Source organism: Micropterus salmoides, unplaced genomic scaffold, assembly GCF_014851395.1.
Source record: "Micropterus salmoides isolate LMB-PRFRI ecotype aquatic unplaced genomic scaffold, ASM1485139v1 Ms_hic_scaffold_14, whole genome shotgun sequence".
Classification (NCBI taxonomy): Eukaryota; Metazoa; Chordata; class Actinopteri; order Centrarchiformes; family Centrarchidae; genus Micropterus; species Micropterus salmoides.
This window is the reverse complement of record NW_024040485.1, coordinates 15,977,948-16,004,135: the sequence shown is the minus strand read 5'-3', so window position 1 is coordinate 16,004,135 and position 26,188 is coordinate 15,977,948. Positions and strand designations below refer to the sequence as shown.

At 40.1% G+C, this 26,188-nt stretch overlaps 2 protein-coding genes across 3 annotated transcripts in view; one reads left to right on the top strand and one right to left on the bottom strand.

Annotated features, from left to right (window-relative positions):
• Nucleotides 1-7: 7 nt before the first annotated feature.
• On the bottom strand, nt 8-9,126 carry vps4b (vacuolar protein sorting 4 homolog B). Of its 2 annotated transcripts, XM_038717979.1 has the most exons (13): nt 8,971-9,126; nt 7,790-7,901; nt 7,427-7,527; nt 5,928-6,039; nt 5,487-5,637; nt 5,273-5,331; nt 5,005-5,124; nt 4,721-4,877; nt 4,460-4,608; nt 2,183-2,264; nt 1,881-2,100; nt 1,651-1,791; nt 8-1,558 (listed from the first exon to the last, which is right to left on the bottom strand). In XM_038717979.1, the coding sequence occupies exons 1-13, from the start codon at nt 8,989-8,991 to the stop codon at nt 1,457-1,459; spliced, it is 1,527 nt and encodes a 508-aa protein (XP_038573907.1). In that variant the 5' UTR covers nt 8,992-9,126; the 3' UTR covers nt 8-1,456. The 2 variants fall into 2 exon arrangements, with proteins under 2 accessions (XP_038573907.1, XP_038573908.1); XM_038717980.1 differs by lacking the exons at nt 7,427-7,527; nt 7,790-7,901; nt 8,971-9,126 and adding an exon at nt 6,863-7,091.
• A 2-nt stretch (nt 9,127-9,128) lies between these two features.
• LOC119902074 (laminin subunit alpha-3-like) overlaps nt 9,129-26,188 on the top strand; it is a 61,722-nt gene continuing 44,662 nt past the window's right edge. Inside the window, 9 exon segments of the mRNA XM_038717978.1 lie at nt 9,129-9,255; nt 10,551-10,648; nt 11,224-11,376; nt 20,537-20,654; nt 22,853-22,971; nt 23,078-23,248; nt 23,912-24,012; nt 25,003-25,118; nt 25,856-25,974. Coding sequence (XP_038573906.1) covers nt 9,165-9,255; nt 10,551-10,648; nt 11,224-11,376; nt 20,537-20,654; nt 22,853-22,971; nt 23,078-23,248; nt 23,912-24,012; nt 25,003-25,118; nt 25,856-25,974 — 1,086 coding nt within the window. The 5' untranslated portion in view covers nt 9,129-9,164.

Here is a 26,188-nt window from a genome sequence, read left to right as displayed (position 1 = left end):
AACAGCGTTTCTTGATGAAGCTATAACTTTTATTTACATTATGGAAATGAAAAACAGAAAGCCTTATGCATGGGTGACCTCTTCAAAGCGAAAAGGCTCAAAAGTTGGCTATATGTATAGACATTTACAGTAAAATAAGAAGTGTTCACCATCATAACTCACACAAGAGTTTTCACACCTTAGGAGAAAAAGAATACAGTTGTATACAATCTCTAAAAGAGCTTACATGAAATGTGCAAGTATTATACATGTCTTAGTTGTAGTGACAAAGCACTGTATATATAAGCAATTTGACCAATTTAGAAATAAACCAATAAAAAAAAAAAAGAATCTTGCAGCTTTTCTGGAAGGCACATGGTGCACACTGCCACTTATGGCTACATATAGCTCATGCTTGGAGATGCATTCCTATGTTGTAAAGTATACAAGAAGATGATCTCTCCACCTGAGCCATCAGTGTCCAACTTCAACACCATCAAAATTAGCAATGTGACTTTATCTTAATATAAGGCCTAGTTTTGCAGTTTGTATTTAGGATACTCAGCAAAGCCTGTGGATAGTAGTGAAAAATATGAACAGTAGATGGCGAAAAAAAAAAGAAAAAGAAACCATGAGCTGAGTGACAAAGCAATTCAAAGCTATTGAGTCCTTGAAAACTTGTAAAATAATGCTGGTCTGGCACCATTGGTGATTCAATAGCCGTGTTTAATTCAAATGACAAATGAGTAAAGAAATGCAATTGTCATTTGTTAGGAAACTGGATAAACAATCCATCATTTCCACAGGGCCTAATGAAGCTCTCATCCTGAGTATCTCGGTCTCAAAACTCAAAACGCCCACCACCTTGAGACAACAATGACTTTTCATCACAACAAATCCTATGAACTCATGCCGCGCTTCACTCCCCCAGCCCAAGATTTGTACACTTCACAAAGTACAGTACACACTATAAAATGCATCTCTTTTCTTAATATAAAATAGACAATATATATACGGGGCATTTATTAGTCTATGAGATGTATTCTGACTGGAAAATAAGGACACAAGTCTGAAAATAAATTATCTTGATTACAATAGCGTTGTTTGCAATAATTCTTGTGTATGTCTGTCGTTAGCTTCCTTACGTTGCTTGGGCATTCTGCTCACTACAACATAAAGTCTTTAGTTCAAGTCAAACAATCTTCTAAATTCCCTATGTCATATTGACTCTTATCAGGTCAGCCGTGGATGGGAAGTCTTAAATCGTCTTTGGACAATAGTGAAAATTGGATCAAACGTGGTCTTCTACCCTTTGTGTGGTACTCAGATTGGCAATACAGAGCAGTATTCTTGCCCACTTGTCATAAACCACGAGGCAGGGTTAAGAATTATGAGATAGAGAGAGACAAAACGAGACAAGGACAGTAAAGAGAGACGATCAAAATTCCTTTGGTTTGGCTTGGCTCAATCATCCCACCTAGCCTTCCTGCCCAAAGTCCTCTGTGAATTTTTTAAGTTTGTCCAGATCTTGTTCATTGACTGTTGGCTTTGTGTTAGCCAGAGACCTCATCATGTCTGACTGAAAAGACAAAAAATAAATATATTATGTGATTTTAGAGTTAAGCCTCCAATATGCATTTATAATACCATCTAGTTTTTTTATATCCTTACCATGGATACTATAGGTTCCAATAGCTTCTCCCCAGGGACCTCCATCCATGTCATTTCAATCGCGTTGGGATCGCCAGGTGAGCAAGGAGTCAAGAGGTCATCTACAACATGGTTGGGGTCAGTTCTTGATGGACCTCGTACCTTATTTTTTTTTTAAAACCCAGAAGTGACAATTACAAAACTATAACACGTTACACTGAAGCATAAAACAGAGATTTTAAAATACATACCCGTTTGAAGTGGGTTGCTGACTGGACCTTTCGAACAGGCTGCATTAGAGCGTCCCTGACAATGACACTGATATCTGCGCCCGAGTACCCATCTGTCTTCTTGCCCAGAGTGACAAAGTCAGACTCGCTGAGGCTGTTGGGGGTCGAGCCCAGGTTGAGCTTGAACATGAAGCCGCGAGCGTGCTCTTCGGGCAGCGGGATGTAGATCCTCTTCTCAAATCTGCAAGTATTATTTGTGTACAGTGAGCACAGGTGAATGACAACATAGTTTCTGACATCTTTCATCAGGTAATAACAGTTACCTTCTCCTGATGGCTGAATCTAGGGTCCATGGGATATTTGTTGCCCCAAGTACCAGCACTCCCTCGTTGTCATTTCCCACACCTGCAATACAAAAAAAGTCAAGGCACTGTGTATTTACCGTAACATCTAAATGACAACACTTTGGTGCTTTCACTGACACATTACATTACAGAGCAGCAACCATAAAATATGGAAATGGGATGAGCAGATTTCTTGTGTTTGGCACTTTTGAACCATATTGTAACTCACACAGACAAGACAGTATTCAAAATTATACATTTTTGATTATTGCAAATGTGCATATTAGTCAAGTCAAGTTTATTTATAAAGTACATTTAAAAACAACCAGAGTTGATCAAAGTTCTGGTCAAGTTATACAGTAGAAGACATAAAAATTAAATACAGATAAATTAAAACAGGCCAAACAATTAATGACATACAGCAATAAGAGAGAAACAATATAGCTAAATACAAAATAGATAAATAACAACATGAGCCTCTAAACCGACTCAAACACCAACGAATAGAGATATGTTGATGTGTTGACAATGGTGGGGGATGATCTAATAATCAAGGATAAATTATTCCACAGTCTCTGGGCCACCACTGAAAAGGCACGGTCACCCTTTGTTTTCATATGAGACTGTGGGATGTCCAAGAGGGATATGGTTTGATGATCTGAGGGGTCTGGACGAGTGATGAAACATTAGGAGTTATGAAAAATAAGATGGAGCCAGTCCATGTAACGCCTTAAAAACAATTAACAGCACCTTAAAATCGACTATATTTGACTGGTAACCAGTGAAGAACAGCCAATATTGGGGAAATATGGTCCCTCTTCCTTGTACCAGTTAATCTAGCAGCTGCATTTGCTACAAGCTGCAAGCGTGATAAAGATGAATGACAGGTGCCAGAGCACAAGGAATTGCAGTAATGAATCCAAGAGGATATAAGAGCGTGCAAGACAGTTTCTAGGTCCTTTACAGAGAGAACAGGTTTAAGTTTAGCTATGGTCCTTAAATGAAAAATGCTACCTTTAACAACAGAGTTTATATGTTTGTCAAATTTTAATGCTGAATCAAAGAAAACCCCTAAATTCCTAGCAAAGGGTTTTACATTAATGGACAGGGGGCCCAGATTTTTTGATAATTCCTCAATTAAGTTAGGGGAACCAAATAATATTACTTCTGTCTTGTTTTCATTTAGTTGGAGAAAGTTTATTATTAGTGGTTTCCCACAGTGTTTTATTGCGGACGCTAAATCGATCACAAGATGAGATGTGTCAGATGCCCATACAAGGAGTAAGTCTTTAAAAGTTACTGAACATGTAATACATCAATAAAAATTGACAAATAAAAAAAAAAAAACAATATATACTGTTTGTTGATAAGCATCCTTCACCAATGTTATCATTTATTGCATGACTACTGGAAAGGACTGCATCATATATGACAATGTTTATGTTTCGTATCATGAATCCCATTATGATGGATAACATATGAAGTGTAGCTACTGAACTACAGGTGTGCAGTTAAATTCTTTATTTAAACTTTACTTATAAGGTCAATGTTCATCTAAAAACCATGTTGTACTTCCAGCCGCACCTTAATCAGTGATGTCACAACAGGTGTTTTTCCCTGACCTGTCAAAGAGCATATCTGCTCTGACATCTATTTATGGGTGTGACCAGCATCCGTGCGCTGTAAAGTTTGATTCTGTTTAGAGCGTCACAGCATCTATTTGCTTCCCCATGTGATTCAGTGCTCATTTAAAATTTAAGTGGTTCGTGCTTCAGTCAGTAATAACTGAAAAGGGAGAAATAAAGAGAGGATGAGTCTCTCCACTGCCCTACTCTGGAACAAATCCTTTGAAAACCAGAAAACATGAATCTGAGAGGGTCTGAGGGACCCAACCACACAAATATTTGAAAGGTTGCCCAGAAAGCACCTTTTAGACACCCACCCACTGCAGGTATGATTTTCTCCTGAGCACAGCTCTAGTTTCAATGGCGATACATTTGTCTATCCCATGCAATGCTATACGTAATAATATATAATAATTCCAATGAAAATTTATAATGCACAAAGAAACTAAATTGAAAGGGCTGCTTCACTTGGTGCGTAAACATCCATTTTCTTCTTTAACCGCCATTTTAGATCCCACAGGCTGTTTATGCATACTACAGAATAATTCTGAAAAAAATTCACTTACATCTCAGATTAAATCTGGGAAAAATCCTATAATTACAAACATTTGTTTTAGCTCATCAGGCTTACCCTGCATCTGAACCAGGAACTCTGTCTTAATACGGCGAGCAGCTTCACTCTCATTCTCACTTCTTGAGCCACACAGAGAGTCGATTTCGTCAATGAAGATGATGGAAGGCTTGTGCTCCCTTGCAAGGCTAAAAAGATTCTTCACCAACCTGGGAAGTAAAAGGGATGTGTTTTAAGAAATTAAATAGCAACATGCTGCTGGTTGCAGTACGTGTTTATGCTTAAACCATGCTTTTGTGGATTTCTGTTAATATGACTTACTTTTCACTCTCTCCCAGCCATTTGGAGACAAGGTCAGACGAGGAGATCGAGAAGAAGGTTGAGTTGTTTGCCTCTGTGGCAACAGCTTTAGCCAGATATGACTTTCCTGTACCTGGAGGTCCAAAGAGCAAGATCCCTCGCCATGGAGTTCTCTTTCCTGCCAGTCAAGCCAAAAGGTAATTTAGTCTATATACATGTCACCAAAAACTGCACTCTGACACAACTGTCCATGCAAATAGATGTTTGCTTCTATCAGCAATTTGAGTCCTTTTAAGATTTAATACCGGTGAAAAGGTGGGGGAATTTGATGGGAAGAATAACAGCTTCTTTCAGTGCCTCCTTGGCTCCCTCTAAACCGGCAACATCATTCCATTTGATGTTAGGTTTCTCCATAACAATTGCACCTGGAATAAATAACATAGTATATTACTGAGTCTAAATAATGCCTTAATTATTACAGAAACAAAGAAATCAACACATATTACGACAACTCAATTCAGATTAAAAAAACCTGCAGATGGCCTAATAGTCCCCAAAAGGAGTATTACAAACCTGAGAGTTGATTTTGGAACTTCTTTTTCTCTGGATCATCACCTTCATCGCTTTCATTCCTGGAAACACAAACATTTAATTATAAGATTTTTCTACACATCAAATAATAAGTAATTTACTATATTTTCCTGTATATCAAAAGGAACACTTCCATCCAGGTCTGAATGGCATCCCAAGAGCAGATACCACCCCACTGCCCCACCCATAAACACACCCCTTGTCATCAGACTGTGACTCTTTGACAGGCTTGGCGGGAGGAGCTTTGTCTTTCTTCTTTAGATACTCCTTCAGCTTCTCTGCTCTGTCCAAGTACTCTGCACATTTCGCCCGGATGCTCTGTCTAGCTTTGTCACCCTGGGTTTCATCTGTCAGGAATAAGCACAAAAAAAAAACAAAAGTACACAAAAATGAATGCAGGCTTAAGTATTTGTTCCCAAAAGATACATCATCCTTCTGTTAGCATGTTGCGAAAAAAACACATCTAACAATTAATTTATCTACTATCAAACACTTCTTTTCAATATTCTTGCATGGCGTTTTGAGAGATATGAAGCCATCATCAATCAGGCCTACAAACTACAACCATGTCAAGTGTTATTATCAGATTGTTATTATCAGACTATGGACACTGTGCACCTAATGTGTTTTGCCTTACATTTCACCACATGGAGGAAGTACTGAACAGCAGCTTGGTACAGACGCAGAGCCTCCTCGTAGTTCTGAGCTTTATCCTCCTGAGCCGCCTTGCTGGCAAGATCAATGGCTTTCTAAAATAACAGACACACATAACAATGTTGGTTATGATGACTTTAGGTACTATGATAAAGAAAACAGACAGGCTATGAAAGCACCATCAGCCAATCAAAATAAACAACACAAAGGGACAAATGTGACCACAAAAATATATGAAATTAACAGAATAAAAGGGATAAATACTGAAAAATTAATATACACTTACTGAAATCTACTATATGTAAAGATCAGATATAATGCGACACCTGTCCTGTGTGATGACACTAACGTTACGCACACAGAAGTAGGAGGGACTGAAGCCGAATTTGAAAACACTTTTTTCACTTCCCTTTGTTTAAAGTAGCTATAAAGTTGAACTAAAACACAACTTGTAACGGTAACGTTAACTTGTTCATTGAACTGGATGTCTTTTTTAAAAACCCAAATTACCAGTTCGCTAGCTAGCAATGTTAATCCCACTAGCTACCTTGTTTATCAACACAAGCTCACGCTATTTTATACGTTATATAGTTGCCACAGCTGCTGTACTGTGACAACAGATAAGACCAACCTTTATATTATATGTAGACAGCAATATCATATTTTGGTGGCCTTCTTGAAGACCAGAAGTGTACTGTCGAATGCATGCCTAAGTTAGCTAACCATGCTAATTAGCAGCTAACATCACGCTATTTTACAGCGTTGGGGCTTTTATACCGAACACCACTCAACAAAACTTGGCCAGACTCTTCTATTCTCAACAGCTAGTACACTTTTGCCGTTTAGCTCTACATGTGAACCACTTCAATCAGCTTATTTACCAGTTTTGTCCAGCTCTGGTGCTGGTCCCCAACTTACCTGTAAATTACTGTTGGTAGCCATAAGGGCTGGTCACTTGTCCAGTAATCGAAATTAATGGAACACCTTCGTGAGTAAACAACTTTCAAACACGCTGCTTTAGAATGTAACCTTACGAGTTGACTCTTAATTCGATAATCGAGGTTTTTATGAGGCTTGTTTTCGTTTCTTAGATCGCTCCCAAGTAAGATCGAGGAGGGAACTTCCGCATTGAGCAGTCGATACTCGCGTGCACGGAATGTGATGACGTCAAGACGTAGCACGCAGTTCAGTGCTGCGTTTTTACAATGAAAAACATATTGGTTGTATTTTTAAACTGTAAAGTAAAGGGTGGGGACCATTTTGGACCTGATTGTTACTTTCCCCCCGCTAGTCTTATTTTACTATTTTCTTTCTTTGTTTGCTGTTCACGTGGTTTCTTATGTCATGTCTTAGGTTAGTTACCTCTATGGGTTTACCAAAATGAAACACCACACTATGAATGAACTATTATCCCTGTCGTTGAAATATTATTCATATTTGTAAAAACAAATATTATATAGTGTATGTAATTTCTGTAGCAACCTCTTTATTCACTAGGTAGTCCTGTAGTTCTTCCACTCTGTCCAGGTACTGTTTACATTTTTCTCTGATCTTCTGGTTGCCATCTTTACCCTGGGGTTCACCTGATAGGGAGGAGACCATTCATTTAATACCATTCTGAACAGACATTTGATAGACTGTCTATACAAGGAAGAGCGGCATCACTTAATATTGAGATATAGACACACAAACAAAAACATTAAAATTTAAGTAATTTCACTTGTAGATGCTATTTTTCCATCAGGCAATGACAGGGATGGACACCCTTGACCTTAAAATGTCTCAGTTATTGTAGGTGTGGTGTCTTTGTGTGAGATTATTTTGTTTCCAGCCATGTTGACCCACGTTTTACAATGTGCAGAAAGTATTTGACAGCATGTTGGTAGGAGCGGATGGCCTCCTCATAGTTCTCAGCCTGGTCTTCCTCTGAGGCCTTCTGTGCTATGGCAATAGCTTTCTGAAAGAGCAGGAAATGTAGCCTATAAATATTTCAGATACTGTCATTCCTTATCTTTGTACTGAAATCACTATGTGAGTCTGTAGAAACCCTCAAACTCAGTGAGTGCATAAATCTACTTAAGCCAATCAAAAGTAATATACCATAGTGTTGTCGTTAATGTCGGTTTGTAGAAAAGATCATATTTTAAAAAATCAGAATGATTCCTTATAATGCTCTGAAATGATAAATCAACTGATATAGTAGCCGATCAACATACAATTTATTAACCCCACTTTTGATAATCCAGTCATTATAATAATTTATAGTGTACCTTGTTTACAATTTATAGTGTACATGCTTCCAGATGTCAAAATATCTACTGTGAAGAAGGTTTATCCCAAATATTCGCTCATGGGGATTATCAGTATTCACTTTTTATAGAGTATAATGGTCAGTCTACTAAGTAATAAGCAATTAATTATACTGTCAGTTCATATCTGTAAGTGACAAGCTTGATGTGATTTTAGTGTCTCATTTGCTGCTGAAATGTTGTCTGTGTCCAACTATCTTAGTCTATATGGTGATTTTGTGTAACAAAGTAAGAGTAAACTCTGACCCCCCACCCCCACTGCTATTTTCACCAATAAAAGAGAATTGCACTGCATATCTAGGATGTAAAAAAACATCAGACCTTATAACTGGCCACATTCCCTGGTTAAAACATTTAATTAACAGTCAACGAAACATTTAACAAACTGCCATTGAATGTGTGGACCTGATGTGATTCACTATTTTGGGTCAGTGATGGAGTTTAGTCAGCTCATAATATAAATATTGACACAAAATGTCCTGCATTGAAAGATAAGACCAAAGACCTGCCTATTCTCTTATAGTTTAATAAAACACGGGAAGTAGTTTGGATTAAGATAGTCTACCTTTAGAAAAACTAAAAATTAAGCTGTCAAAGTGAAACCCGTCAGATTGCATGCAACACTCGGTGAGTTTGTTCCTATCTTATTACTACACTTTATTCACTCCATAGCCTCCGCGTAGCTTCCAGTCTAATACAAAGTTAAGTTAATCCTACCTGTAGATTTGTTGGCTCCATGCGGAGTCCTGTGAGAATAAACAACACAACAGAGCCAGCCCGTGATCCTTGCTTGTCTTGTTTCGTTTAGGCTACTTAGTCGTGTGTCACTGCACAACAAGTTCCTGTTTGCTTATCACTCCCTTAGCACTGACACATGCGTTCAAGAAAACGCAGACTGCCCAGTCACAGGAATGGCAACGATGCCGGGGCGCGGAAACCCTACAGCCGTGAGTCACAACGTTGTTGTCGTGCCCACAAACAAATACAGCGCACTCCGCAAAGGTATTGTTTTCATAGCCTCACCCACATATAATTCATTCTTAATTACAAGCTTTGAGAATCATTTTTTTTTTGGTCTGTGTATGTGTGGGTGGGTGGTGGGGGGGCAATAGACATAGGCCTACATAATTGACAACACGACGCGTAAAATAAGACAGAAAAGAGTTGTTTTACTTGTAAACACAGTACGTAGCCCTGCGACTTCAGTTGTGTGCATGTACTCTCCCGTGTGAGGACTATCGGCGCCACTAGAGGTCGCCACAACATAATTTTAAAGGGTCAATAGTGTTAAGAACCCGTAAGCCCACAGGTGGGGTACTTAATGTGTGGGGCTCCAATATCAAAGCGTATGAAATTATATAAATAGGATATCATGTAGGCCTGTTCATTAAAAATCAAATTATACAGCATGTATAGAAGTTTTGGTTTTAGTTTTGCATTCATCTTATGAATCTTATGGGTAAGTGGCAACCAGTTCAAATAGCCTTAGACACTGCAGATTTTTTCTCACAGTGACTAACAACACTGTGGTTATTTTAAATGACACGCAGCAACATTATCAAAGCAGTTCTTTTAAATGATTAAATGATGATGATGATGATTTGTTGAATTATGTAGGCTAATGGGCCTACAAAAAAAGGTTTTCTGCAAATGATAACTGTGCGCATAAAAGACTCTTGGGGCCTATAGCATATCTTTTTAAAATTTGTAGGTAAGAAAGTTTTGTAGTGTTAAAAAAAAAAAGGAAACGGACGAAATGCGTGCTTCTGAGAAACGCAGTGTAGGCTAAACTGTGATAGGGGACCTTTGGCCCCACTGAGTGGATTAGAGTCGAGCTCAGACCATCGACAGCCTGACACCCGATCGCTCCACTGTGGCGCACAGTTTGGTCAGGAAGACGGAAAGCTGGCGTTGTTTAGTTTGGAAACATGCGGCGGAAAGGGAGCACACTGTCAGTAGTAGAATATCAACTTAAAGCGGTGTCGCTGACATTATCTGACGCGACTGAAAGAGCCTCGCGCGTAACTCGCGCGTAATGCAGTTTAGGCGCATTTTATGGAGATCTATAGCTGACAGGACCTGTACGCTGCGGGTTGCTCTCAGCATCTACTTGGGATCTCTAATGTGGAACATGGCGAGAGGGATGAGAGGAGCTCATCTCCTCGCTGTATTTTTCACATTTGCAGTAACACTTTTCAGGGACGCAGATGGACAAGAAACGTTTAATGACTTAACAGGTTTTAGTTTGAGTCCTCCGTATTTCAACCTCGCTGAGGGGGCTACTATCTCTGCTACAGCAACCTGCGGACAGGATGCGGCTGGGGCACCGAAATATGATTTATACTGTAAACTTGTCGGAGGACCTACCACCGGAGTTCTTACTCAAAACATACAGGTAAGAACAAGCTGGGTGCGATGTCCGTGTTTAACACATGAATAACAACAATATGTATGCACTGCAATATGAAATAACATTGTAATCGTATACATGTACTGAACAGTAAGTTTATTAAATACATAGGTCATACTATTGACAGAAAGTATAATTAGCTGTTTTTATGAACATGGCCCCTTAAAAACGTCTGCATCTTTGTAAAAACTCATACAATTAAAACCGCCCAGACCAATTTGTACAACTGCCAGTATAGTTTTACACCATTGTTGAGTTTTCTAAAGGAAATGCCCTTTCAAATGGTCTTGTCCCCTCAGGAGTTCTTCTGAAAGTCCCTACATTACTGTTAGAGCAGCAGTTTGGCATGGACATGCAAAAGCCTTTCCCTAAACTTATAAGATTTGCTTGTGGCAGCAATATTTTTCATATTTGCATTAGGTTAAATAAATAAAGCTGCTTTAGGTTACATATTTGGTTAGTCATATGCCAGTGCCTGTCTCCATTATAAAACTTGTACAGTTTGCTGCAATTATCTGGGTGTGTATGTTTCTGACTAACAACAATTTGACACCATTTAGGGTCAGTTTTGTGACTACTGCAATGCCATGGACCCAAAGAAAGCCCACCCGGCGACCTACGCCGTTGATGGGACAGAGCGGTGGTGGCAGAGCCCTCCTCTCTCCAGGGGACTGGGCTACAACGAGGTGAATGTTACCCTGGACCTTGGGCAGGTGAGATTATCATACCTTACTCCTCTATGAACATCTGTTTACTTGCTGCTACCTGCAGTGTGAATAATGATTGCTGTGTGGGAAAAATATAGCACCTGGATGTTACAGAGGGAAGAGAAGGAAAGTGTTTTCTGCTTTGGTCATTGCTCTGCTGCTGTGAAATGAATTAGGTCATTTGTGCAAGGTGGCAGAGCACCTTCGCTGGTGTGAAATTTGAAATTGCAGGATTTTTGGCACCACATTCCTCTTCAGTGCTGCGGTTTGCTGCTGGTTTGTTTTGGATATGCTCGGCAGAAAGTTGTTTGACTCATGCTGGTTCATTCACAAATATTCCAAAGGTGTCATACGATTATATTTTCAGTTTGAGCTCCATTACCTCAACCAGCAGTGATCATGTGAATAATGTGCTGCAATTGGAAGCTTGCCACAAATCAGATTCACGCCCCTTTGGCCAGCGAATATGCTTCCATCATGACCCGTGTCTCTGGCAGGAGTTTGGCTCACGGCCCATAAAATTGCACCTCACGCTCAGTTATCCACTGTGAGGAAAGAGAGGAATTCTTCCTTAGGATTAAGGATCAGTGAGTGCAGGTGGAGGCCTGGACCACTTGTGTGAGTTGGGTTCTGACTAGTTTTGGAGTAGACTTCAAAAAGAGAGCAACAAAAGAGCTCCTCTCCACACGTGTTCTATGTTTGGCTCCCAGTAGGCACCGTGTCAGACAATGGGTGTGGGCTTTTCTATCTCTGTTTTTAGACAGACTGAGCTGAGCAAAGACCCTACACGGCTAAATATAGTTCACACTTACAAGCGGATGGACACATGCAGGCCCTTTAGGGATGTCTGACTTTAATACGTGGTAATGCTCAGTTTATTTGGGAGCCGGGAAAGCAGCATTATTGCATTACGGCGTGCTAAAAAGAGCATGGCTAGATCTCTGATGGTGACTACCAACCACACAACACCGTGCCCTCAACCACACCCACACCCACCCACCCACAACCACACCCACACCCACCCACAACCGCACCCACACCCACCCACAACCACACACGCACACACACACACACACACACACACACACACACCCCACCCACACACACACATACACACCTGTCACACACACACATTTTTCTTTTCATGGCATCTGATGCAACCACCAAGGCTGTAAACTATGCTCACCTGCCACCATCCATTGCATTGTAAGCAGTATACATACAGTATATAGTTGTTTTAGCACTCAAATATTCTAATGTGTTAAATGAAGAAATATTGTGTGTGTGTGTGTGAGGAACAGAGAAACTGAGGTTTTCTTTAGGGGTCTTCCTGAGTTTAAATAACTGTTTTATTTGCCTTCTGGAGTGCTTTATTGCTCTGCCCCACCCTACAAATGCATTATGAGACACCACTAAAGCTGTCACATTGTTGACTGTTCCATGTGAAACTTTGATAGCTTTGTAGATATTTTTCAAATTTTTCATATACACAAGATAAATTATCCTGCTCAATGAAATGTGTGGGCTAGACCATGTCTTTGTGGTTTCTTTCAAGACCAACGCAGGTGGCTGTTCTGCTGTTATCTACATAGCTCTCTCTCTCTCTCAGTAGATACACCTAGATAATAGCACAGTTGATGTTTATGTTAAAATGATGAGGTTCAAAGAGAGAGACTCTTTTTGACGTAGCTGTTTCCATTTTTTCTGTGAAGAGGATTGTTTAAGCATGGTCTGCCAAGTTTAAAGCCAGACGAATATGATTTAAAGTGAACTCAATAGCTTGTCTGACAAATTACTCCAAAGCTGGGCATAAAATACAATTTTGAGCTTTATTACAAAGAAACCCTAAATGCACGCTCCAGGGATGGCAATGTTGGTCTGTCTGTCTGTCGGCCTACCACTTTGGTAAAAAATTTCATACCATTTGATATCAATAATTATCACGAGAAATCAGTCAGATCATTATTTCTTTCAAGTTTAAAGGCAGATTTTTGCTCCTGAGTGAAAGTTGAAGAAACCAGATGGTTAATTGTGGTTTTAGACTGTTCTTTATGGCCAGAACATGACAGACACTTTCCAAACAGTGGATCACTTAACATATCTGATCTAGAACATTCAAAACAGTTATGAAATTTGTTCGTAATTCAAATGAATTAAATCAAACATTTTTTGAACATTTTTATATTGCTATTGAGGAAAATTATATTGTGATAATTATCATTATTGTTTTATTGCCCAGCCCTCGGATGAATTGTTAAACTTTGCTGATCATCAGGTAAAGAGTTGAATTTGTCCATTACTTTGGTTTTTGACTAAAAACTGACATTCCCATCAGCCACTAGGCTGCTTTGTGTTTTGTGAACATGTTAGCCTGTATGGCGGCTTAACACCAGCATTTTTTTATTGTCATTGTGAGCACGTTAGCATGCTGATGATGTATGCTTATTCTTGTTTTAATTCAGGCGATCTATCTTCATATCTTGGTACTACTTAAATTAACAAGCCCAAAGGCTAAGTGCTTTTAGTGACAAGATTACTCTCTAAATTGCCTTCAGGTTAGAAATCTCCTCTGACTCAGTCGGGCCAATGCCCGACTTTTGACCCGTGACCCATTACAAATCATACTTTGAGTCAGCAAACCTCAGTAATCTTCAGTTGGCTCCTTTATAGATAAAGATGGTGTTTGGCATTAATGGCTTGTTTACTTAATTGGCTCAAAATGAGTGAAACTGGCATGTCAAGTAGATATTTATGTCCCCACCAAAAAATACTGGCTACTTTCTGGGAACTTTTTACCTTGTTAAACTATTTACAGGGCACAGTAGGTAAGGCAGTGTTCTGGTAAACATTTACACCACATATCATACTGCCAGTCACTCCTTTTTTCTGGGGAATGTATTTTAGGAGCCCTGACCACATGTGCTTATCTGCCTGAGTGAGCCCAGAGTAGACCATGTGAAGCAAACATACCAGGGCTTACTGCCTGTCTCCCATCTGATGAGACTGAGCTGCCTTTCATTGGTTGGTCAGGCAGTGTTTGAACATTGGATGTTTTTTTATTTAAATTAAGTTCTGATTAGTTGCTGGATTAAACTGTTATTTTAAAATTAAGGCTGTGGATTAATTTTGTGGTTTTGTGTGGTGTTTTTGTGGATTTAAATGGGCACATTGCAGAACATCTTGTTTGTTATCTATGAGTTATTTCCTCAGCCGGCCTTTGTGTTGGAATTTTCACTTTTTAGGGGATGTGAATAAGGACAAGATTTTGAAAGCTAAAGTTGGATGACTGGAATGATTTGGTTCAGGTTAGTGCAATGGCTGTGGGACTGCTCACAGTTCTGCAGTCGTCAAGAGACAAAGCTTCCAAGAACTCAATTTTAGAGATATTCTCCTGGAACCGAATCCCCTCTCTCAGGGATCTCCCTCCCACCGTAGTTGTCAGGTTTGAATGTTTTATTTGCAGCCATGGCATCCTTTTGTGTTAGAATTCTTCTAGACTGTATTGTATGACATCCTTTCTGCACGCTCAGACTCTAATAAAGGTTTGGTTCGTTTTCCTCTCTGAAAGTGACCTGGCTCTCTTTTTTCACTAGAGAAATGGATAGAAATGGAGTGGTGGTGTAATTTGGTGGTGAGAAAGTACTTGAACAGAAAACAAACACACACACAAACAAACAAATCTCAGACTGAAAACATTCAGTTTTCCCTTGACATCAGTCCTCCTGAGTAGATGTTCAGATACAACCAAGCATGATCTTATGTCTGAGTCTGTAGGACAAACTGTTTTAAAATGAAAGGGTGGCTGTGGCGGTTCCCCACTAATCAGAAGATCGGCGGCTCCTCTGGTCTGCATGCTGAAATGTCCTTGGGCAAGAAACTGAACCCCAAGTTGCTGTGTCATTGGTGTTTAAGTGTGTGTAAATAATGTGGAGTGTGTTAATACAGTATGTATAATCCTAATGGAGATGTCATGCGTTTTGAATTTGATACAAAAAATATAAATTAAATTGCTGTTAAAAATTTTATCTTGCTGTATATACTTGATAAAAAAATATTTGTTCATACAGTGCAGCTGGCACAGTCCGACCCTAGTGACAAGATTGGCTGTTGGCATGTCCCTATTGCTGTGGTGACGATGGAGATGATGTAAGTAGCTGACTTTAGCCAGGCTGCCTGAGGCGCCACGCCAACCCAGCAGATATTTACTACTCCACTAACAGCCACCTCGTGCTAGTTAGCAGTATAGGAGTCTGGCTTGAGGAGTGCATCATGTGTGACTGCTGGACAGCAGTTCCTCCTAAATCTGGAGCTTTGATGTGGAAAAGCTTGTGGAGGTTGACGTGGGATCTACTCACCTTTTCATCAGTTCAGACATGGAAATGCTAATCATTGGTCACAGGTTTACTGACGCAGTCACTGATGCAATGGGATGTGTTAGAGAGCAAGAGTTTTCCTAGACCCATTTGAGAGGGCTGTTCCATGAACAGTAGTGCACCCATATGCATGCCTTCAATTAAGGTCATCGATAGAGGTGGACATATTGCATTAGGATAATCTTGCGATATTACAATAGTCTGTATTGAAATATTGCACTCTAGAATCATTATATTTTGTGCTGAAATTTCAAGGTTTTTGAGTAAAGAAGATCTTTTTTGGGTCTCAAACCAAATGTAGTAAATATTCATAATTTATCTTATGATTATCTTATGTTAGAAATTACAGTATATTATTTAATAATTTGAAACAGAATTATTACTACCTAACTTGCTTGTCAAATCCTGACCACATTGATGCTATAAACTTTATGTTAAAGCCCATTTTGAACTCTGCCTGGCTTCTTAAGATTCTGTAAAGCTTTTAATAATGACATTTCTTTAATAAGCTAACGTGTAGCGTTCAATGCAGCAAAGCCAACAGACAATTCTTTAGCAGCTGTGCCTCAGAATTTTGTGAAGAATGGGAAGATTGCTAACAAGTAGAAACCTGAATATACTGAATTTTTTCTTTTACACCTACAGTTCTCTTGGGACTTTTGGACAGCTTTTTATTGTTACCATATAACTAATTCTGTCATGGAGACAGAGAAAATTACACCAGACTACCCCTCTCCCCTTCCCCCGCCCACCTGTTGCACACAGACAAACAGTTGTACATTGCATTGTTACAAACAGGACGGCAACTGCTCCGCTGGGCTGCAGTATGCTCGGTTTGGCAAGGCTGATCCACTCCAACAGACTGTGATGCCTCCTCTCCTTTGAATTGCATTCCTCTGCTCTCACATCAGACACTCAGGAGCTCGCTCAGATGGCTTCTATCTGTCAGGATTCTGATCTCAGTGTACATGTTTATTCTTGGCTATGCGGTGCCCTGTGGTTGGATTTTGGGATTAGGGTATTCAATATCTGCTTCTTGAATGCACTTGCTGAAAATGTATTTATTGATGTTACTTTGCTAGCTTACATCTCCTGCCAGTTTAACATTAGATAAGATTAGATACAAGATTTTAGACAAAAGTACTAGAACATTATACTCTCATAAAAGCACTGTTACTTTAAAGAAATAGGACTCAAGTAAAAGTACTTGTGTAAAATTGTGTTACATTTTAGTCTACAAAACAGCATTAAATGTCAACATACAAAGCCCTAATGTCCAAACCATCAATAAATTACATTTCAATAGACGGCATTATTGTGTTACAGAATAGAATCTACCCGTCAATTTTCATTCGTAACCTCACCTATGGTCGTGAAGGCTGGGTCATGACTGAAAGAACTTGATCGCGGAAACAAGCGGCCAAAATGGGTTCTGGCTGGCGTCTCCCTTAGAGATAGGGTTGGAAGCTCTGTCATCCATAATGAACTTGGAGTAGAGCCACTGCTCAAGAAGCCAGAGGTAGTTCAGGCGACTAGAAATGCATCGAAAAAAATAATAAATAGCTGAGTACAAGTACACAAAAAACACCACTGTTAATGTAACAAGAGTAAATGTACTTTGTTACTTCCACCACAATACACTTTATTTGATCAACAAAAACAGATTATAATTGAAGAGATCCGTGTGGCAGGCACAGCAACGAGAGTAACTGGCAAAGGGTTGCACAATCAGGGCTTTTTGTAAGTAGGAAAACACAGACATGTGTGAAGTTAGAGGGCAGGACTTCTGTGTGGAGGCAGCAGTGCTGTTGCAATTCACACTTAAGGGTGCACATTTATCACTCCTGAGCTGTCAGACACGCACACACACAACTGTCAGGGGTCAATAATCCAGAAATAATAACACACTCAAAAACACACAGTGGTGGAAGAATGTGACTCTGTTTTGTCAAAATGCATTTACACGTTGCTACAAGTATATTGAAAGAGTGTTGTTAAAATGGTGTTTGGTCATGAGGGACTTGGTTGACTGTTTTGTGCTGCCGTGTTAATTAGTAGGTTAGAGGAGTTCTGGATACTTTATACCTTGTATATGTGACAATATTATAGGGGGTCAAGGTCAGGAATTTGAGTTGGAGTAAGAAGGCAGAGAGGGATAGGTGTCAAACAGTCCATACCTGTCACCGCTCAACCCCTGACCTATTTGACACCCACCCACAGCCTCTTACACTAAACCCCCTGGTATGACACTCTTGTCTAAAGCCTGAGGCTGCAGATGCAGGGAGGGGCAGGGAGGATGGCTCTGCTCAAGTGTTATTCCAAGTGTTTTTGCCACAACCATGTCAGTCTGTTTCATGTCTTTGTACGACACTGGAATCTTGTTCTGATGTGCTTAGCATGCCATCACAATATTTCATGCTCCATGCAAACAATACGTAGGTGCTGGACATATTTCAAGAGTTTGTGTTTAGACTGGCAGGGCACAGTTGGAGAGACAGGGCTGAAGTTAAGGAAAGCCGTGCCAGGACAGGCCCTGTCTTCCAAGATCAAGCTGTGTGTGTACACACTTATTTTTGAATCTGTACAATGGACAAAATACTGAACAATATCATTTTTGGTTCCTTGAGTACCAAAAGGTTGGCATCAAATACTTTTGTCAGATTCGTAGTTATCATATTGGCACAGCTATTTTTAATGATACCAAGCTCTATTCACTAGACCACAAAGGAAAGCTTGAATTATCTTTCACATTGACGATACACTGATGCAAATCCTCAGAGAACCCACATGTTGACAGAACCATAACTGAATTTTTTTATCATTAAAAAAGTACATTGTTATTTTTGGGACATGGCAGAATCACTTGTATTTACCATCTTTATCTGTACCCATCGCAAACGGTGGAGAAGATTTTCACTGCTGTGCGTTGCTGCCAGTGACAGGTTCCTGAATGCAGTGGCATGCTCTGCTTTGGGGGCATTAGGAGAGAAGGGGAATGTGGCACTATGTTTGGAATCTGAGATGGGTCTGCATGCCAGCCAGCACGTCTCTAGCCATCCCTCTACCCTTTTTACCCCCCTCCTTCCCCTCCATCTCACTGTGCTGCCTCCGTTTCCCCAGTCTTCCCTTTACGTCATCCCAGCCCATGTGAACTAAACTTCCTGCTGGTCCTCAGCAGAACCAGCATATTGATAGAAGGCAGCTCCTCTGGAAAAGCTTTGCTTCTGTTTATAGCTGGGTGACGGCCCACATCTTGTTTGCATGTGCCCTTCATCTTTTTTTGCACATCCTGTTGCATGTAGGTGGAATTCTTCTCTGATTAATTTCAAGACACACCCCATTCAAAGTTTAGGTCAGAAAGAGGCGTTCAAAGCTATTTTATTTTTTCTTTCTGTTTTGCGCAATGGCAAGGGTGATTGAAGGACAGTCAAAAATGCTATTCTAGGTTATTAGCAACTTCATGATTTTGTTGTTTGTTATTAGGAATTTTTGATAGTTTCAGAGAAGTTAGCTTAGCTAACCTCCGAACTCTCTCACAATTCATCAACTCAAGAGCTACTTGAGGCCATTACTTTCAGGGTTCGGGCGAGAAGTCCATCAAGATACCTGTGCATCCTTTTTGACACAGTCCATGACTCCACAGCAGAGCCTTTGCCGCACTTTACTTGGCTTTGATATGATTGTTAACTTAGAATTGCCTGCCTCACGCAAGGAGAGCTAGCAATCTGACTTTTTCAAATGCCCACGGGGGTTTTAATCAAGTCACTGAGGGATGCTAGACGAGTGTAAGCCTGCCTTCATCCTTCTCAAATAGAAGTCTATAGAAATTTCTTGTATTGGCACACACAATATTTTGAGTACAGTTTTCATTCATCACTTCAGTCCTGAGGGCAGCTGTCATAAGTTTAGTTAATATGCCTGCGGTACCCTGTTTTTTGAAACAGGTTAAATGTTGCTTTAGGATCCACGCCAGCACTGAAATTGAGATAAACTGTGCCTCACAAAAACAAGATGGGTGTGGTGGTCAGGTGTAGGTGAGGCTTTTTGTTGACACTGCAGGTGTCACATGCATGTTGGTGTCACAGGGTTTAAATTCCAAGCCACACCAAGTCCATGACAGATTATAACAAAGACAGCTTTGACTACCGCAGATAAATTTCCATTGTACGATGTTCAGCCAAGCTGAAGTCACCCGCTTTTAGGGCTTGATGAGGATGTTGATGAACTGCAAAGGAAACATACAGCTCTGATCGTCATGAGCCTGACAGAAAGCTCAGTGTTGGCAGAAACAATCATTGACATAATTTTTCTGCCCTTGTATGGACGGTATATTCTGATGGGAGGTGGAGATGGAGAGTTCAGAGAACAGATGTGAATTAAGTGGGCTTAGCTGATTTCTTTTCACTAACCTGGCTGCACCTGCACCAATTTTATTGAGTCTGTGCTGACAAATGTTGGTGCATTGTTTGTACTTTGCTGTATGGCCACACAGAAGGCAAGCTGCACGAATAAAAACTCAGAGCAGGAAGCCTTGAGCTTGATACTGTGCAATGGCTAAATCCTCAATAAAGTCATTAGTTCTATAGCGATCATTTGCAGAAATACAACCAAGCTGCTGTTGTGCCCTAGCTTTCACAAGAAAGGAAATAAGAGTATTGTCAAGACTGGCTAAGACTGGAGGCTGACTTGATAGAACTCAAAGTACAGCACAGGAAACTACAACATTATGCCAAATTCCGTTCAGAGCAGTGACTGCTTTTTGTTTAGCCTGTTCATTGTGTTCTGGTTTTTAGCTCTTCCATGTGGCGTACGTCCTCATCAAGTTCGCTAATTCACCTCGTCCTGACCTCTGGGTGCTGGAGCGCTCGGTAGACAACGGAAGAACCTTCACCCCCTGGCAGTATTTTGCACGTAAGTTCCCATGTAATTGTGTTTTGTAATGTTTTAGTTTTTATTGGGTTCTTAAAAAAAGAAACAAAACACTTCCTGCACACTGCCTAATTACTTGTGCTATGACTCAAATGACTAAACAATATGATTGTATTTTCCTCTGGAGTTGTTGGTCAAATTATGGGCTGGACATCAGCCCATAATGCTTACACATATAACCTACCAGTTCCCAATCTTGAATGCATGTTTGTGTTTTTTAAGTAAATCATTCTCATAAATAAATGTCTGCTATTCTCTACTGTCGACTAAATAACACAATAGTGATTTAGCTCATCCCCAGTTGAGGGACACTTTTACACCTTTTGTTCATTGCACCTGGTGGCAGGTTTTCTGTTTGGAAAAAACAGAAAGAGAAGTGCGGTACAAACAGTAGCAACCACTCATTAACAAAATCCTGTCAAAAACACAGATATGGAGGATTATTGTGCCTTTGTAATAAACAGTTGTTAAATCATAATTAGCAGATTTTTTTTGAAAATAGGCCTTTTTTATAGCAGACATTTTGACTCATTATGTAAGGAAATGCACAGGTGGAACTAATCACGTTAACAATGGCCCGCTAAGCCATGCCAGAAATCTAGCATGTACAGTAACAGTTCCCCGGAACTGGCTGTTGTGAACAGAATGCAGCCTTTATTTGTAGTTATTAATTACACCTGCGTCTTGCCTGCTATGACAAGTCAAAATGTCTGCTCTGAAAAAGACCCATTGTAAAGATGGATTAAAATTTGTTTACTGTCACACATTTAATCCTGGCACACTGATCAGCTTGCTTAAGGATTTAAGACAGGAAGTGTGTGTGGAAAAAAAAAATCTAAACTATCAACAAAGTATTCTACGGAGCCGCTGAAGTCCCAAAAGGTGATTTTTCTTATTGTATAAGATTACCATTTCCTTCCATTACCTGAACAACATACTGGACTACATATTCATAATTGGCTGAGTTGGCAAATCTAAGTAATGATGTCTAATATCTGAGAGGCACCTGTGAACACAGATTGCCAGGAGACACGGCTGTGACTCATCAGATTTACAATCTCAGAGGTACTCTTTGACATTATGTTTGCTTGATCCAAGTTCATGTTCATTCAGGATCTTTTGAGACTCAACTTCTTTAACTCTTCACTCCGTTCTCTGCTTTAATGCTTTGTTTCCTTTTTTATTTAGTTATTTTTTTTTTTTTTTACAAACACTGTAACTGAATATTACTCTTCCAATGGTTCAAAAACAGGTATTAATGCAATAAAATATTATTTATATTCTCATATAAAAAATTCAGATGAATCATTTTCACATGATAAGTGCTGTTTGCCTTCTGTGTGCGATTGTCCAACAACAACAATTCTTTTGGCAGCTTACTCTAGAATTAGAATGACGACAAGAGCTTCATTATCCCAACTGATTCTACAATGTTCAAACCGTTCAATCAATCCAATCCATGATTTCATTCAAGTTAGCGGTTTCATTTGGAGGCCTGTTAGTGGCATCATATCACCCCTTTTCCCTCTAGTTGCTACAGAATACATCAAAGAGTGAGGAAGGAAGTTAGCAAACTTGACTAAACGCAATGTGAATAAAACTTTGATACACTACCTTGTCCGTGAACATTTCTGCCTGAATCATATCAGATTGATTTTCATTTGCAATAGTGGTTGTTAAACAATGAAGAGAGTAACTCAGTTAATCAGTGCAGTACTTCTCAAATGTTTTCTGTCACGCCCCCTTCAGAAGCCAAGAACACCACCCCACCCCAGCAAAAGTGGATTTTATTTTTATCAATCATTAACAATACAGGCAACTGAAATAAACAAGATTCAGGTCAGAAAAATAGCCTTTCTTGTATCAGAGCACTACATGAATCATAATCATGCACCTTTAGGTCTGCTCAAATGCACCATCCTGGCGCAACATCCCCCCAGGGGGCCCAGCCCCCCAGTTTGAGAACCACTGCCCTAGTGGCAGAAATTACTGCTGCATTTAAATATAGGATGTCTGCGCTTCACGAGAGCACCTGACTGGTGTTGTATTAATTGGTGATAGAGAGTAGCTTCACAGAAGTCATCTATGTGATAATATTATTGTCATTGCTTGAATATGGAAAATTAATGGAATACACTGTGAGAGATAAAAAGACTTTTAAATTATTATTATTTTGGCAGATTCAAAGCACGAGTGTATTGAAAAGTTCGGAAAGCAGCCCAATGCTCGTATATTTAAGGATGATGACCAGCTCTGCACCACAGAATACTCACGGATTGTCCCTTTGGAGAATGGAGAGGTAAAATATCATATGAAGTTTTGAAAATCCAAACCGAAATTGCCTCATAAACCGAGTTTATGAGTTATCAGAAACAATCTATGTGAAATAAAGTCGTGTTTTCCAGATTGTGGTGTCTTTGGTCAACGGTCGACCAGGGTCCAAAAACTTCACCTACTCACCAGTGCTGCGAGACTTCACAAAGGCCACCAACATTCGCCTGCACTTCCTCCGCACCAACACCCTGCTGGGCCACCTGATCTCCAAGGCCCAGAAAGATCCTACCGTCACACGCAGGGTGAGGCACATACTGTACAATCTCACACAAAGGTGTAATGCTGGCAGTTTCCCATTTGGGCAAGCCAAATTTACTAGTCTGCACTCCGCACCCTCTAGCCTCCTTTTTTGCGAACACAAGCACACTGACCTGCTCCCTCCTGCTCACACATTCATCCTTGTCAAGGCAAAATGCCAAACCTGTCTGTTCAATCATCGTGGTAATTCCTTTGGTAGAGACACAGGCTGCAGGTGCATAAGATGGCACTTCTCCTTCTCCGTTGAATAGTGAATGTTTGTTGAATGTTGAATGTTGAATGTTGAATAGTGGCTTAAGATACAACAAGATATAACATAGCTTTAATGCAACTATTAAAATTGTATAAAGTAAATTTCTTGTAGCTGTAATTCAAGAAATGTATGCTCACGATTCATGTCCGAAAAGCTCATTAATGCCAAGAATAAATCTGTGATGTCGGCTGTTGATTCTTATCTTTTTGAACTGCTTCACCTCATAAAACTAGCCTTACCACATGCATCATGGTTTTAGTTTGTACTTCTACACTTCTGCTGCCAAGCAAAGCCAGACATTTATTCTGGTGTGGGTGATGTTGCGTAGTTGCTGATAACACCGCTATTATTTTGAAATAGTGCTGGTGATAACATTTTCCTTATTTGATGACAGTATTACTATAGTATCAAAGACATCAGCATCGGTGGACGCTGCGTTTGTCACGGGCATGCACAGGTGTGTGGTGGGGGGCGGAACCAAGACAACCCAAACAGGTTTGTAACGCTCTTCATCTTAAGCAATGCTATACATGTTTGACACAGTACATTTGTGGGGTTGATGCATTTTTCATCACTCATTAATTAAACAAGACTAAACTGGAAAGGTTCACTTTGTAGGTAACTTTAATCAGGAAATCCATTTTTCATGTGTTTATTCAATAACATAGCTTAATAGCCATTTTGTACAATGGCCTCATGTCTATAACCAATGTACTGAGATGACATGATGCTAAAAATGAAGAGGACCACAGATATGCTGCCACATCTAGTGATCTGACAGTGAACTGTTTCTGAGGGAGGACAATTACCTCATATTTTTATACTCTGACATCACCATTGTAAAGGGCAGCAGATTATTCTAGTTTTTATACTAATAATCAAGCTACTATGTATAACGTGAAAAGTATGTCTTGGAGTGGCCGAGAATTATATCCGGACTCTACAGTTCCCCTGAGAGTTGGAGCAATTTAGCCTCTTTCAGCTTATTGTTTTGGTTTTTACAGCTCCCCGCCAGCTTTACTGTTCTGGTTCTGTCTCGCTATTCATCAGTGTTGTTTTCAAGTGCTGCAAGAATCAGGAAAAAAAAATCAGGAAAAAGCTCTGATACACTACTTACCCAGAACCAAACGACAGGCAGACAAAGTTAGCACTAGCTAGCTAGCAGCTAAAGAGCTAGAGATATTTCCCTCAGGAGTTGGTTGAGACCAAACAGAGCTAAAAGTGGACTGAATATTTGACTATTGGGTTGGCTTGCCTGAAACATGATTCCAAATGAATGCAGATGTCGATCTGTGTCTGCTGTATAAATAGGCAGTTGTTTGCTGACATGTTTACCATAACAACTAAATAAGGTAATAATGTGTTCAGAGCTTGTCTTGCTGCCCGAGTGGTATATAGTCTGTTAATGCAGGTTTAAAGAAAGTTCTGGGCTGCAAATGAAATTCTGAGCATCACTAAATCCATGTCCTCATCTCCTGTCTGTAGACTCCAGTGTGAGTGCCAGCACAACACCTGCGGTGAGTCATGTGACCACTGCTGCCCAGGCTTTAACCAAAAGCCATGGCGTGCTGCAACTGTTGACAGCCCCAATGAGTGTCATCGTAAGTGTTCATGTATAATGATTCATTCAATGTGTAAACAAAACCTCACTCTGAGCCTGCCCATGATGTTGGCTCCTTGAATTACGACCCCCAGAGTGGACTGAAGTGTCCTCTTGCCTCTGATAGTTAAGCTCTGTTGTGGATGCCCTGATATGGTATTGTAGAGAGCCTCAGTGAAGAGTTGAGAGGACATTCCTCTTATGGTATGTGTGATGAACAGCACAGTGCACAACTATCACCAGGATAACTGCTCTTTGTCAGCTAAGCTAGCTAGTCAGCTGGCTAGCCAGGCCTGCACCAGCCCATCGGATAGTCCCCCATGCCATCTTATTGGTGAGCCATCCAGTCTGCCAGCAGAGCCTATGTCAACTGGAATCTAATTGCTTTGGACTGTTGACAAATTTTTCCTTCATGAAACATGACCTTGTAGCAGCCACAAAAGCAGAGAGAGAAAGATGAAGGCTGGTAATCCAATCAGTGTTCTCATGCAACTGAGATGTACCCTAACCATTCATAAACATTAATAAGGCACAGGGGTGGTATACAGGAAGAAGATGCGCCATCTTGTTTAGTTTGGATTTTATAGTTTCTCTTTATTCTTAACAACCAGACTTTACTCGTAGGAAAATGAGTAGCTTAAAGGTGCTTAAATACAGAGAGCGGAGTCAGAGGTAATTTGCTGAGGCATACAAAATAATTCTGTGTGTGTGTGTGTGTCTTGGGGGTTTCCTCTTCAGCCTGCCAGTGTTTCTCCCATGCCTTTGACTGTTATTACGACCCAGAGGTAGAAAAGAGGGGAGCAAGTTTGGACACCTTCGGCAGGTACGATGGAGGAGGAGTGTGTATCAACTGCCAGGTAAGAAATGCAATGTCAAGTCTAAACTGATTCCTGTGTGTGAATGTGTAAAGTCACAGGGGAGGAGGAGGGTATAAAAAAAATGAAAAAAAAAATGAATTCCAAGTTATCTGTGCATATCTTTATGGAGTCGTCTATTAGCATTTGGGAACGGGTTTGTGAGGCCAACACAAACCTTTCACATTAACACACTTTTCTCTTACCACTCAGAATT

What these genes read in the sequence shown, in the direction of transcription:
- vps4b (XM_038717979.1), bottom strand. Translation starts at nt 8,991, where the DNA reads ATGGAGCCAACAAATCTACAG. An exon ending in CTTTCTGCACATTGTAAAAC is followed by an intron (nt 7,528 to 7,789) that starts GTGGGTCAACAT and finishes CCTCCCTATCAG; the next exon opens with GTGAACCCCAGGGTAAAGAT. An exon ending in TCACAGTCTGATGACAAGGG is followed by an intron (nt 5,332 to 5,486) that starts GTGTGTTTATGG and finishes TTGTGTTTCCAG; the next exon opens with GAATGAAAGCGATGAAGGTG.